The 15,327-nt window shown below is 39.7% G+C and overlaps 1 protein-coding gene across 10 annotated transcripts in view; it reads left to right on the forward strand.

Annotated features, from left to right (window-relative positions):
- The window catches only part of CABCOCO1 (ciliary associated calcium binding coiled-coil 1), a 227,662-nt gene that overhangs the window by 203,826 nt on the left and 8,509 nt on the right, over positions 1-15,327 (forward strand). For 8 of the 10 annotated variants that reach the window (XM_065068612.1, XM_065068613.1, XM_065068611.1 and 5 more), the window contains one exon: positions 15,049-15,117. The exons of the other annotated variants lie outside the window; for them this stretch is intronic. In XM_065068612.1, coding sequence (XP_064924684.1) covers positions 15,049-15,117 — 69 coding nt within the window. The remainder of the gene's footprint in view (positions 1-15,048; positions 15,118-15,327) is intronic. 10 annotated transcript variants of the gene reach the window in all.

Raw genomic sequence — 15,327 nt, forward strand, 5'->3', positions numbered from 1 at the left:
CCTCAGTTAAGTGGGTAAATAATAAAAGAAAGAGGGTAGATAATCAAATTACCAGAAGTAATTGGTCAGTCCAGGCTTTACTGGAACTTTGTAAGGAGCAGAAAGAACAGGGCTTTGGTGTCAAAGTCATAAATGCCAAGCCTTTAAACCTGACAATACAAACACATTGCTACATTGGCACATTTTGTGTGAATTTAAATTACAAATTATTGTGTATTATCAGAATCAGAGCAACTGAAAAATCATACAGCATGGATAGACTTTATTAATTTTAGATGCAAATGACAGACATTAGACAAGCTTAGAAGTCTGACAGACTAGAAGAATCTTAATATTTGACAAGTGCAAGATAAAATGAGAACTTGTCTTGTGGATTACTTTTTTTTTTTTGTCTTTAATAGTACAGGAACTTTACACAAACTAATAAGCAGTAAAAACCATGCATTAGAACAAAATGTAGGATTCTACGGTAAGGAAGCTTATGTAGGAAACAGGAAAGTTTCAAGAGTGTACCTTAATGGCCAACAGGACATGGTATATTAAACAAGGGACAGTGTGTTGTCTGGGAATTGGGAATTAGACACTGAAGTTTTTCTGTGCTCAATTGCCATTTTAACACGTTTACCACTTTGCAGACTATAACATGGATTGTTCTTGTTCCACTTCGTAGTGAATAAATACAATTAAAAAGACAACTTGTTTTCTTCCTTAGCACTTATATGTTAATCACAGTATCACAGTATGTTTGGGATTGGAAGGGACCTCAAAAGATCATCCAGTCCAATCCCCCTGCTGGAGCAGGAACGCCTAGGTGAGGTCACACAGGAACATGTCCAGGCGGGTTTTGAATGTCTGCAGAGAAGGAGACTCCACAACCTCCCTGGGCAGCCTGTTCCGGTGTCTGTCACCCTCACTGAGAAGTTTTTTCTCAAATTTAAGCGGAACCTCTTGTGTTCCAGCTTGATCCCATTACCCCTTGTCCTATCATTGTTTGCCACTGAGAAGAGCCTGGCTCCATCCTCATGGCACTCACCCTTTATATATTTATAAACATTAATGAGGTGCCCCCTTAGTCTCCTCTTCTCCAAACTAAAGAGACCCAGCTCCCTCAGCCTTTCTTCATAAGGGAGGTGCTCCACTCCCTTAATCATCTTCATTGCCCTACGCTGGACTCTCTCCAGCAGTTCCCTGTCCTTCTTGAACTGAGGGGCCCAGAACTGGACACAATATTCCAGATGTGGTCTCACCAGGGTGGAGTAGAGGGGAAGGAGAACCTCTCTCGATCTACTAGCCACCCCCCTTCTAATACACCCCAGGATGCCATTGGCCTTCCTGGCCACAAGGGCACAGTGCTGGCTCATGGTCATCCTGTTGTCCACCAGGACCCCCAGGTCCCTTTCCCCTACACTGCTCTCTAATATGTAATTTCCCAACCTATACTGGAACCTGGGGTTGTTCCTGCCCAGATGCAGGACTCTACACTTTCCCTTGTTAAATTTCATTAGGTTATTCCCCGCCCAACTCTCCAGCCTGTCCAGGTCCTGCTGGATGGCAGCACAGCCTTCTGGTGTGTCAGCCACTCCTCCCAGCTTAGTGTCATCAGGAAACTTGCTGATAGTACACTCTATTCCCTCGTCCAAATTGTTAATGAATATATTGAATAATATTGGCCCCAGTACTGACCCCTGAGGCACTCCACTAGATACTGGCCTCCAACTAGACCCCGCACCATTGACTACCACTCTCTGGCTTCTCTCCTTAAGCCAGTTTGCAACCCATCTCACTACTCTATTGTCTAGACCACACCTCTTCAACTTATCTGTGAGGATGCTGTGGGAGACTGTGTCAAAGGCTTTACTGAAGTCAAGGTAGACCACATCCACCGCTCTGCCATCGTCCATCCACCTTGTTACATTCTCATAAAAGGCTATGAGGTTGGTCAAGCACGATTTACCCTTGGTAAAGCTGTGCTGACTGCCCCTAATAACCCTCTTATCCTTGATATGCCTTGAGATGGCACCAAGGATAAGCTATTCCATTACTTTCCCAGGGACAGAGGTGAGGCTGACCGATCTATAATTACCCGAGTCCTCCTTCTTGCCCTTTTTGAAGACTGGAGTGACATTTGCTTTCCTCCAATCCTCGGGCACCTCCCCCGTTTCCCAAGACTTGGCAAAGATGATGGAGAGCGGTCTAGCAATTACTTCAGCCAGCTCCCTCAGCACCTGCGGATGCATCCCATCTGGATTCATGGATTTATGGATGTCCAGACTATTTAATTGCTCCCTAACCCAGTCCTCATCGACCAAAGGAAACTCCTCCATTGACCTGGCTTCATCCGGGGTCTCAGGGGTACGGGGCTCCCCAGGACAGCCTCCGGCAGAGTAGACAGAGACAAAGAAGGCATTCAGTAATTCTGCCTTCTCTGTATCTTCTGCCACCAGGGCACCCACCCCATTCATCAGTGGGCCTACATTGCCTCTGGTATTAGTTTTATCTGCTATGTATTTGAAAAAGTTCTTTTTGCTGTCCTTGACCCCTCTCGCCAGCTGTAATTCTAAGGAGGCCTTGGCTATCCTAGCTGCCTTCCTACACCCTCTAACAGCAGCCTTGTATTCCTCCCAAGTGGCCAGCCCCTGCTTCCATGACCTGTAAACTCTCCTCTTCTGCTTGAGCATACCCAACAGATCCCTATTCAACCACGCAGGCCTCCTGGCTCCCTTCCTTGACTTCCTTCGTGTGGGGATGCTCTGATCCTGAGCGTGGAAGAAGCAATCTCTGAATGCAATCCAGCTATCTTGGGCCCCTTTACCTTCAAGCAGTCTTGCCCATGGGATTTCCCCCAGCAATTGCTTGAAAAGGCCAAAGTTAGCCCTGCTAAAGTCCAGGGTTGCAATTCTACTTGCTATTCTGTTCCTGCCACCCAAGATGCTGCACTCCACCATCTCGTGGTCACTGCAACCCAGGCAGCCCTCAACCTTTACTGCTTCGACCAGACCCTCCTTGTTAGTGAGGATGAGATCCAGCAGTGCACCTCTCCTAGTCGGCTCCTCCACCATCTGCATGAGGAAGTTATCATCAGTGCACTGGAGGAACCTCCTGGACAGTGGCTGGCTGGCTGAATGGTCCTTCCAGCAAACATCAGGGAAGTTAAAATCACCCACAACAACCAGGGCCTGTGACTGTGAGGCCACTCTCAGCTGCCCATAGAAGGCCTCATCAACTTCCTCAGACTGATCTGGTGGCCTGTAACAGACGCCCACAACAGTGTCGCCCCTGCCAGCCTGCCCCTTGATCCTGACCCATACACTCTCAACTTGCTCATCATCCACTCCTGGGCAGAATTTAGTACATTGTAGTTGCTCTCTCACACAGAGAGCAACTCCACCACCACGCCTGGCTGGCCTGCCTTTCCTGAAAAGGGCGCGGTGGCGTGTGCCTGTTGTCCCAGCTGTGGAGAGAGGCAGAGCTTGTCGGATCGCTGGAGTCCAGGGTTCGAGTCCCGCAGAGCGGCGCTGAGGCTGCCGGAGCTGTAATCGGTGTTGAAACCCCGGAGGGGTGCACCCGGGGGCACCAGTGTAGTAATTGAGTTAATGTACTACCAATTTTAATTAATCTGCTTAATCAGATAAGTGTCAATAACTCCAACCTATGCAGAAATATGGAATTTTTTAATTATTATTTTCCTTTTTATTTTTCTGCCAAATCAATTGGGGAAGAATGGATGAAGAGTAAAGAAGTATCATGACTGTTAAACTAAACCCCGCTCAGTGTCATCCAGTTGTATCAAAGGCCATTTTAATGTCTGTCCTTCTTTTACTGTTATCAAATATAAATTTTGAGTGTCTAGTTAGGATTTAGAATCCAATTCTAGTATCCTCAATGCACTGTACCCCAAGTAATTTCAGGGGATCTACTAGAATTGCATCTAAAATAGACACTACATTACTACAGTATGTAATGGTAGCAAAATTGGGCCCAAACCTGAAAATTATTGAATTGAAAATTATTCTTGCCAAAATGCAAACATACCATATTTACAGTTGTATAAAATACTGCTATAGCTTTATGATATGTGTGTACATATAAGTAGAGTAGAATGTGCTGTATTAGTTCATCTTAGGGATCATTCCCATATAAGACTTCATATTTAAAACATTTTAACTAATTTCGTTTTATATTTTCTGTAGTAGATTAAGGAGTCTAGTTAATTTTCAACACAAAGAAAAGGTTACTGCAATATTTCTGCAATATAACAGGAATTATATTTGTTAATATACTTTAGGATCATTTAAATTCTAATCACACAGACCAAAAAAAAAGTTTCAAGTAATGGCAAGTAAATTTAAATTACACAACAGCAAAGACTTTCATACCTTTGAAAATATTTCAGCACTGTCTTTTTTTCATTTGCTTTGATTATCCATGATCACAGCAGCAGAATTCTGTTGCTGTTGCCATAATTTCTAAAGCATAACTGTGCTAACATGAAATATGTATATATAGGTACATTTGCCAAGTTGTTTTAATTTTTTCATTCATTTTCCAGCTCGTGTGCTGGGAGGGGCTGCTGATCAGTACACTGGCTGAAGCAAAATAAAAGAATTGTTGCAAGAGAAAATGGAGATGTGCAGGGAACACTTGCAGGAAAAAAAATAAGCCTTTTTACTGTGGTTTTGGAGTGAAGAAAATTAGATTTCTGTCACATAAAACCTGCCTTTCAGACCTCTAGGATAAAAAGCTGCAACACAAGACACTTGGTGACCACAGTGGGGAGGAAGATTCTGTCTGAGGAAGCATTTTTCTGCGCTTCTGCAGCGCGATGCCCTCCTGTCCGGAGACTTTCCACCTCTTCAGCAGCACTTGCTGCTTATTGTAAAAATAAGAAGCGGGAACATAGCACCACTGTGACCAAAATAGAATTCCCCAATTTTTTTTATTGCCGTGTTTAACCTCTGCTTTTTTAATCATATGCACAGCAGGAGAAAGGGGATGTGCTTTAACAACTTCTCAGGTAGTAAGCAGTACACATTTTTAGCCAGAAATCATGCTATCAGTTGGAAGCAAACAATAAGGCCAAATACATTTAATTTTTAATAAATTTTGCATTGTGCTATTCTTTTAATTACATTAATCAGGCAGGCTCCAACACTGCAAGCCTTAGGGCTTGAAGTGCAATTTCAGTGCTTTGTAATAAATTTGCCAAACTTTGGAATAAAGATTAAATAGCTTAATATTAAACATTTGCTGGATTTAAATTTTACTAACCCATGCATTTTATAATTCATATTTTTTCAGTGCAGTGCACTGCCACAGCAGAAAGATCATAATAGTAATTGTGAGTAAGCATTCCTTTTGCACACAGGTTTTGCTTATAAACTAGATGAATAAAGGGGCCTGGAGTATCGAGGGAACGCTAAAGATCTACGGAGCCTTTCGCTTCAAGGTCATTGGTTCAAGCACACATCATTAAAGACAGAAAGCGAACATCTGACTGCTGCTTCGTAACATCCATGAAATGAGTTTGTGGTGTCAGTGGAGACAAGCAAACGACACAACCGGTTTAATAACAAGAAAAGAGGTCGGACTAATGTACAGGTCCGACAAGGAGGAGGGATCAGAGATACCCAGTTTACCAGGCTCCTGCCTTCCCCTGCCTGCAGCCCTAAGGTCTGTGTTCTTTCTGCAGCCTGGGATGGTTAGAAAGGTCATAGCCACCCTACATGGTCTCGTTTGATGTCACAACCTTAATTGAGTGGAGCTGGGTAAATACTAGGTCAGAAGGGATCCAAGGAAAGTTCGGGTAGAAGATGGTTGATGATGAAGTACTAGAAAGCCTGGTGGGATGCTGCTGGGGCACTGCACAATAGCCTCTTTGAAAGAAGATGCAGATCTGATACCCTGACCACTTTTCATTACCTCAAGCATATAAATCACAAGCAGAAAACTGTTGGCCATGGTGTCCTCATGACTGCCTTCTAAGTGAGTAATTACAGCCTGCCAATGTTAATTGTCCAGTGAAGTTAATTGAATGAGGTACTCTCTCTTTTGATCAGTTGTGCAGTGTTATTGTTGTTGAAGGCTTTTTTAAAGAAGTAGTTGGGTTTCAGTGATGTGATCCCTTTATGTGAGACCTCTAAGATTAGGTATGTTTAGAGGAAGGAATGTGTGTAACATGGCAGGGAGATTTATTAACCATTTCGTATTTACTTGTCAAAATGAAGTAAATAGCTTCTGTCTACTGGTGTAAAAAGTGCGTTATTTTCCCTTTTGTTCTATGAACCATTAAGATTTTAAAGGGCATTGTTCCACAGCTGTCTTGTCTCTTCCTTTGGTCTTGTTACCTTTCTGTTTGGAAACCTGGGCTGAGGCTGTACCTGGGATGTCTTTGCTCAATCTACATGGTTTTTAGTGAAACAAATTATTTGAACCATTGTAAAAGAGCCCTATGACTACTTCTCCTTTCTACAGTGGCTTTAGTTATCAACAGACACAACAGGAAAAACAAACAAAAAAAAAGCTTCACAGAAGTAGTTAATTTATTAATAAGCTCTCTTAAAAACATTTGATGAGTAAAAGGGAAATAAGGTGAGAAAGACCAGAGAAAGAGAAACTCAGCCTTCGAGACATGGGGAAGTTCAAAGGAGTTTGCAGGTAAAATATAGACATATGCAATCCTGGCTTGGTTTGCTTTGTTTCTTTTGCCCTTTAGCCCTTGTTACTTGTATACTTAAAGTTTTTGTACCTTTGGAAGAGGTTTTAGTCACAAGTTTTTTATGGTTTTAATATGTGTACACATTGAAAATATTTAGTCTTGTTTTGTGCTTAACATGGGATTTTCTTCTCATTCTCAACACTTGTCTGGAGCAGAAAGCATTTTTTTAAGAACTCCTACCTGTCTGAGCCGTTGAATTAATCTAATTTAGCAGTTATTAATTTATAGGTGACTTCACTTAATTGTAATGGGGAAACACCACTAGAAGGCTTTGTAATAGAATTTTATAAATTAAATTGTGCTTTACTTGTATATAAGTGGTGATGCTCAATGAAAGGATCTCTGGAACTTTCCTGATTTTATTCATTCAATAACCTTATCCCGTGTTTGTACTTATGAGGAAACTGAAGTTCCAAGTGTTTTGTTGAAGAAGGTAGATGTCTTTCTGAGTTAATATGACAAAAGCTTCTACATTAAAAAATGCATTTCAACCTCTAGGTATTCACACATTGCAGGACTATTACTGCTTTTCATAAAAGATTCCATCTAAATTCACATCATAACTTGATTTTGGCCAGTGACAGTTTAAAACACAATCAGGGTTGAAAAAAGGAAGGAGTCAGAGGTCAAAAATCAGATATTTTTGCAGTAATTTGGGGGAAAAATATATATTATATGTCAGAGCTCTTCCTGAAAGAAAACATGGGAATTAATCCCTCGGTTTGCACCTTGTATTTTTCACCTCCGAATTTGAATACCCGCCTTTTTTGACATTAAAGTCAATTACAATTTTAAAATGTTTTCTTCTCCGTAAGAAAAGGACACAGACTTGAAGTAATTAAAAAAAAAAATAGTTTTTCAGTCACAATTTATGGCAACCTATGATATTTGTTTGGGGGATTTTTAGGGTTTTTAAAAAATAGATCCAACAGAACTTTTACATTTCAAAATATTAGTGCATCAGCTCTATTGGAAAAAGCTGAAATTGTTCAAATGACCTCAGTAAAACAATTTGGACTACGATTCCCGGAATGCTCATGAAGCTGACATGTCTACATGTTCTTAAAAAGTCATAATCCATCATTCTGATGCTAGATCGATGGATTATGACTTTCTGATGTCAGATCTGTGAATTAAGGCTTTTTTGAGTACAGCCTGCTATCCAATTATTGCCCCTATTCATATATTATAAATCATTATTTCTTCAGCAGGTAGTCAGCAGTTTCTATTTCCTAACATTACAGAGCCTTCTTTTTTTAGCCATTGTGATGCTGCCATTGAGCAATCAAAAACAGAGAGTGCTGACCTGAAAAATAAAGCTCCTATCACAGCAAATCGTTGAGAGAACCGTGTTCAATTCTAATTCTTGCAGTTTCTGTAGAAATAAGGGGAATTAGATTAGGTTGATACAAGTCTCATCCCCTTCCTACACAAACAAGCAGTATAATGAATTAGCACAAAAGTTGTTGGCATGTATTGACTTCATTTTTAAGTGCTCATGCCTGAGTTTCTTAAAAATAATGCTTTTGTTTGATAAGTTGATTTTTTTCTTATACATGAAGACAAATCAGCTTCTGATTTAAAGCTGGGATTTGCCAGTACGCTACCTTAAGTGACTGTGTCTATTAGGTGCTGTTAAACTGAAGTTCCTTTGTATGAGTTATTTATAGAGTAATAAACTTCTAATGCAATGAAGTATATGATAAAAGTAGAAAATGCTTTACTGTAACCAGTCTAGGTGTGTCAAATCAAAATGCATCTTTAACAACTTTATTAAAAGATATTCAGAAAAAGAAGTGCTATTTTAGGACCTACCATGCATCTGGAGATGTCATTAAATGAAACACAATCATGCTGTGTTGGAAAGTTATCTCAACAGATATTTCAGGCTAAGTGGATTTAGGTCTAGTTCATATGTGGATGGAAAAAATCAATAGTAAGATCTTGTTGTTCTTTATTCATCTTGCTCTACTGATAGTTCTTCATTAGGATGCAGTTTTCATGCTAGACGGCTGTGCGTAAAAGTTGTCCAGTCACTACATCGCTGGCAGAGCTGTTGTCAAAGAGGATGGTAATCAACTAAAGGGAGGGTGGTGTAATGAAAGTGGTAGAATTTGTCTTCTAATAACTGTTTGCTCTAGTCCTGTGCCTATTCTGAGAGAGCTGTCAGAGCACTGGCTTGTGCCTCAGTTTCTCCTTTATTTGAGTCACCACGTGGATTCTAAAATCTGTGTCCCAAGGATGTTCCTTGGCACTTTTCTCAAAAACAAATTTGCGTATCTCGTGTTATACCCCTGTTGCTGTTCAGTCAAGGGTGTTATCTGAAATGCCAGGAGAAAGTTAATGTAGTATTTTGCATGTCCTGTCATCAAGTAGTCGGGGGGTAATTCTTTAATATGCTGCAATTTAATTCTTCTTAAAGGAAGTCATTGTCATGGCATATTTGTCTTGTTCCTTTCAGTTTATTTCAGGAGTTCTGGATGTTAATGGCATCCTCGCTCCCACCTTCTTTTTCCTCTCTTTCCTCTCTTTCGTGTTTTCAGGTTTTGGCCATTAAGACTTGTAGGTTGCTGCACAGTATTAGAAAGAGATGGTTTGTTGGGAGACCAAAGAAACAGATATTCTATGAATGTTTCTGGAGAAAACCTTATTTCAAGGGCAAGTGCCAGCACAGCAATGGAACCACCAGCATGGCTTCAATCCCTTCCTTGCTTTAGTTATATTCCCAAGGAGACGCAGCTTTAGAGCCCAGTTCTGCTGATGGGAAGTCTGGCAAAGCTCCTTCTGCCATCCATGGAAGGAGGCATTAACCCGTTTTCAAATTTCCTCTAAAATGCAGTTACCCACTAGATGGAGACACACTATTTGGTACATTCGTGGATCTACAGATGGTAATCAAACCCACCAGCTGCTGCCTGCTCTTTCTGGGCACCTGGCCAATTTCCTGGCAGTATGTTGACTGGGAAGCAGACAGTGACACACTTTGATCGAAAAGCTTGTATGATGATTTTTGTTGTTGTAATATTATTGTTTTTTTTAAAAAATGATAAAAGAGATCAAGATGTGTATCTTGATCAAAGGGTACTGCTGTCTCCTTCCCCATAAGCAACTTCTAATTTATAGAAATCAGATTGTGTGGAAAGCAATCAGCAAAGGTTTGAGGTCTTTCTTGTTCTCGCTGCCAAGAGATGCTGACAAGTGAGAAAATTAAAATCAGAGAAGGTAGGGAAAGAACTAGTAAAACACTGGTTGAAATATAATTAATTGGAGTTTACAATTTTAATAATATTAGGGCTGTAAAATCCAGTTAAAGTGCTCAGATTGGCTACCGCTTGTATTATAAAAGCACCTTAGAATCTCACCCAGCGGAGGATGTTTCTTTTGAGACTAATTTACCGTTGAGAGACAAATATATCTGTTAAGTTACTTGTCATGGAGAAATAACTTGTCTCTGGTTTTGGGGTCAAATTTTTCAAAGGTATCTCCTATCAGCTCTATTTCTTCCACATGGAACGGTGCATCCAGTGTGATTTATTAAGGTGTGTACATGATATAATGAACACCTGCAAAGAACACTTAAACCAGTCAGTTCTATAAATGTGAAGAGAGGTTGTGCAGGGGGACTATACTGAAAATTTGTCTATGATATTTAGTTACGTCTTTTCTCTTTAGGTTCTCTAGTAGGGTCTTTTTTTCAGCTCCTGGTATTGATTCCTTCTTTAAAAGCCATTTTTTGGTTTGGATTCTTTAGTCCTAGGCTTAAACAACAAATAGCAATTACAGATTTATACATGTATGTGTAAATGTATGGATTGTGTCAGCTGGAGAAAGACAGTGTTTTGGTGAATATTTCTATCCAATACAAAAACACAGACTCAGTGGCAGTGGTGAGTTGCTTCACATTCTGCCAAATGTTAAAATCTAAATAAAGAATCATATGACAGGAGGACCTGGGATATGTGACATTTGGTCTAGATGGAGCAAGGGATTATCGAAGGTAAATAGCCTGATGTGGATAAGGAAGGGAATAGGACCCACCTCCAGCAGTCTAGGTAGTTATGAAGTTGCGATTTAGGAAAGCTGCCAGGGAAAAGGTGCCACTAAAAGGAATAAATAGATAAATCCCTTTGACATCATTGTTTTGTTGGGTTTTGGTTGGTTGGTTTTTGTTTTTTTTCCATCAAAAGCTGACCATCACAGACACATTGTCATTACCTCATCAGGCAAAATGTGTGCAGACTTTGTGGTCACATTGTCTTTGCCTGTTCTTGTAGAACAGAATTTCTCAAGAAGACAAAATGCGAGGGGAGGAGAGGAAAGCCTGTAGTGTACAATTCAACCCAGTACCCTTCGTATTCACTTATTCTATAGCTGACTCAAGATTTTCCCTTTAACATTTGAAGCATTTGCTCTTGATCCTGACTTGTGTTAAAATTCCCTATGGTTGTGGAAACCTTCTGTGAACAAATGTCAGATTTTTGTTGGTTTCGTTACTTGTATGTGTGGTAGTTTTCTAAAAGGTGAAGTTAACTTAGAGTTCATAAGGGATAAGGAGTTAAGTGAGGGGTGTTTGGTCTGTTGTTTTGTTTGTTTGGGTTTTTTCTGTTAGGAGAAATTATTTGGTAGAGACGCTTGTTTCTTCTCATCCTTTGTTTAAACAAATTTTGAAATATCCACATTTGATTATACAATTTGTCATGAACTTCCTAACAAGTCAAAGCAGAATGAGACTTATTGTGTTTTTTTCACCAGAAACCATTTCATGCCCCAACAAAAATGGAAATGACTCCTCAGAAACCTTCCAAACTGAAGTGGGAGGAGATAATCTGTAAAGAGATGTTACCTTCTCAAAAACAACCTCACATCATCCAAGGTGTGGTCGGATTTGGCAGTTCACCAAGAGGAAACTTATTAGATTTCAAATCACCCACCAAGCCAAGCTCTGCTGAGACAAAGCTTCATTTAACTCTTGCGTTCACCAGACCAACCCTGCCCCTATCCACAACTGCATTTTGATTTAACATGAATGACAGTGTTATAAGATAGAGTTAAAACTAACAGAGATCCAGTATAAACAGATTTGCAAACATGTACTGGAATAAGGAGAGCCTGTTTACAATGGGATATGAAATTCAAGTGTGATATAAGGAAGTGGTGGTTTCTTTTGACTAACAGGCCATGGTGAGGATACTGCAGATTTGAGTTATATAGAAATGCAATTGTAAAGAAGTACTGATATCTTAGGTTTTTGAGGGGGTTTGTGTGTACTGATCAAATATTCTGGTGCTGAAACAGGCTAGTTTCACATAGAGAGGTGACTGAAAACTGTAACTCTGAAATTTGAGACAAAAATTGGCTTACTTCTGCATTTCCAAATTGGAAAATGTATGTTAATAACTTAATTTTGATGATAAAAACATGAAAAATAAGTCTCTAAAATAGTGTCGAGTCAATTTTCTGATAAAGTAAATTTGTTTTCCAATTTGTGATTAAAATGACCTACAGTAAGATTTTTTTTTTGAACTAGGTGTTAATTAAAAATATGGAAATGGATTTTAAAAAAACCAATGCAGTTCACTGTGGAAGAATTACCCTAACTGATTTGTTCTCAGAGCCCTGCCTGCTTTGAGATGTTTTTAAGATGTCTAAGTTGCTGGTTGTTTTTCTGCATGATTGTTTCCAAAGCAAAATGTGATTCCAATAAAAACAGTAATTGAATTTACAGTCCACAGGACAAATTGTTGTTTTAACAGAAACTTACACACTCAGGCAAAGACTTTGTTTTTAGGTCTAGCAACAAAGAACACAAGCTCTTCTTTTTTATGTGACTGTATATCCTGAAAAGTTTTCTAATGTAGCGTATTTTTAAAAAATCTATATTGTAGTTTTTAAATTGCGTGAGCAATTTTATTTTTTCCGCTTAGCTCGGAATCGATATTATTTAGGTCTTTCTCGCTGGTGTTTTTTTGTTTTGTTTTGTTTTTAATCCAGCCTTTAAAATGTTAGAGCAGTTTTTTTCTGTGGCATCAGCTGGGGGTGAATCAATACAGACAAGGCTGTTCACAGCTAATGCACCTGGTGACTGAGGGGAGCTTGTTCCTTTGCCAGCCTGTGGTGCAGGAACATGCAGAGCACGGGGCAGTTGTGTGACCAGCCCTGCCTGGGGAACACGCAGGTTTCGGGGGAGATGGGTGGGAAGGGAAGCTGGTCGAGTGCCAGGGGACAAAGGCAGGAGATGGCACCTCTGTCCAGCTTGGGGCAGTGATTACACATTACTGTGTCAACAGCAAAAGATACGTTTTCTGCTGTCAGACTTTCTCAGCAGGAGCTCCCAATCACTTCTTGAACCCTTTTTGTTTCAAAAGTTTATTTTAAAGTTTTCCTTTTTTCAGGGGAATCTTCTTGGTGTCTTGCTTTCCCATACATTGTACTCATGGTTAGATAGATCCTGAAGACTCCGCTTGCTGAACTAGGAGAAATCTGGTGGGCCAACACACAGTTCCCCAGACACACCTGCTCTAACTGGTGTGGTGCTGTTAAATCCCACTGAGTTTCTACAGCAATCCTTTGGGAAAGAGAAGAGAAGAGAAAGAAAGGATTATTTCAGATTTTTCCCTGTATAGTCAAGGGGAGAGGTAACCGGCTGTACTTGCTGTAGTCCAGGTGCATTAAGGAACCATTGAGCTCTTGACTTACCCTGGTTGCTCTGACTGTCTCCCAGTCTTCTTTGTGCTCACTACAAGAAGTGGTTTAGGGCAATTTAATTCTTATTGGCCATTTGGTTTCCAAAGGCTCATGCTCTTGTGCAGATTGTTTTTCTGATAGTATGAGGCTGTAGCAAGTCTTTATAAAATGAATGAAGCCTCCTCTCAGAAAGAGGTACCAAAATACACCTGGCCAAGTATGCTCTCACATTTTTTTCGTAGTGTTTTCAGCATTCATATCAGGTCTTTCTTGATTAAATGATTTGGAAAAAGAATTGTACAACAAGGAAATGTAAAGCTCTGGCCTGATAAGGTGTATGCCATCAAAATATTAGACTGCCTATCATGTATTGAGTTCAACAGAACCTTTTTTTAATGCTTTTCTAATGTGATCACGTGATTAATAAAAAACCCCCTTCCTTTTTGTAATATTTGTAGACCCAGCTAGGTGGCTACTGTGGGCAAGGTTCTTGTGGGGTTTTGTTTGTTTTTTTTTTCAGTGTGCTTTTGTTTTTGTGGGGTATGCATTGTTTTTAAAGGGTTTTTTTTAAGCTCAAACATTTAAAATGGTGAGACAGAACCCCAAAAATTGCTTGTTTTGTTCCTTTTGCTTGCAGTCTAGTTTTTGAGCTTTCAAGATTTATGTTTTCAATCTTTCCTCTGCAAACGTAAGAACTAGACACCAACTTTATTTTTAAATGAAAGCTGAGATTCTCTTGTAATCCCATAACTCTAGGAGATTTGGCAAAGCTAAATACAGTGTGAATTTAGAGTGACCATTCCAAGGTGAATCATTTAGTGATGTGTCCTCAACATGAAAGCCAACTGGGAATTGTTTTTTTAATGTCTTTTATTTTCTCTTTCCAAATAATCTGCGAATTGGCAGCAATAATTGGAAGCTTGGTAAAAGCAGAAGTAGATGACTGCAGCCCAATAAAATCAGTATTATTTCTTTTCTGGTTTGTCAGGATATTCTTACAGAATCTAGGTATTAAGGGCATTCTGCATTTAGATATCTCTAGAGAGGAAGGCTTTGGTTGTTTTTGTAGAAGCACCCTTTTCTACTCAGTCGAGCATTAAAATTGGCAGCAGTTCCTGGAGCAGCAAGAAAATCCTGGTTGTTGCCCTCATATAGTTGCTGAAAACAGTAAGAGGATATGTAAAAGCTTTAAGTCCAAGGAAAAATATTTATAACTGTGACAGTGTGTTTCCTTACAATAATTCATTGGTAAAATGTAGGAAAGGAGGAACACGAGCTATAAATAATATTCCTTATGTAAACATAATGGCAATAGCAAATTCTTTTTATTTAAAAATTAATATTGATGTTCATTAATATAAATTACCACATTTCAGATGACTCTGATGTCCTTGAGGCCAGATGTCACCAACTGATTTAGAGCTTCCTGGGGGGAGGAGTAGATCCTGTTTTGTCAATGTAGGCACCAAATTGCTTCAGATGCTATTTTGGAGTAGATTAATTAGTGATGTATTGTCAACAAAGTTGATCCACATCTCCATTCACAAACATGGAAAACTCTCTTTAAAGCGTATTAACTTGAATTCTGAAATGCAGGAAAAATTGTGTAAAGGATACCTTTGACTTACTGAACTTTTGTCTCATTTAAGGAAAGCGGTTTGAAAACTCCTGCGCAGGAACATTCATACGGAATTTCCATGTGCATCATCAGCAATTGGGTAACATACTTTAAAGGCCAAGTTTAGTCTTTCATTGACCTTCATTCTACTTTAAACATTAATGCAAATGTGTAGGGTGAAGACGTTCAGAGGGTAGCTCTTCCACCTCAGTCACACCGCACAGATCACATATCTGGATTAAGTTTTTGAGCACTTCATAATATCCATCGGTCCTTTGGACCTTGTGTGCAGCATTGCTGCAAAATAGGA

The sequence above is a fragment of the Columba livia genome, chromosome 6 (assembly GCF_036013475.1).
Source record: "Columba livia isolate bColLiv1 breed racing homer chromosome 6, bColLiv1.pat.W.v2, whole genome shotgun sequence".
In the NCBI taxonomy this organism is placed as follows: Eukaryota; Metazoa; Chordata; class Aves; order Columbiformes; family Columbidae; genus Columba; species Columba livia.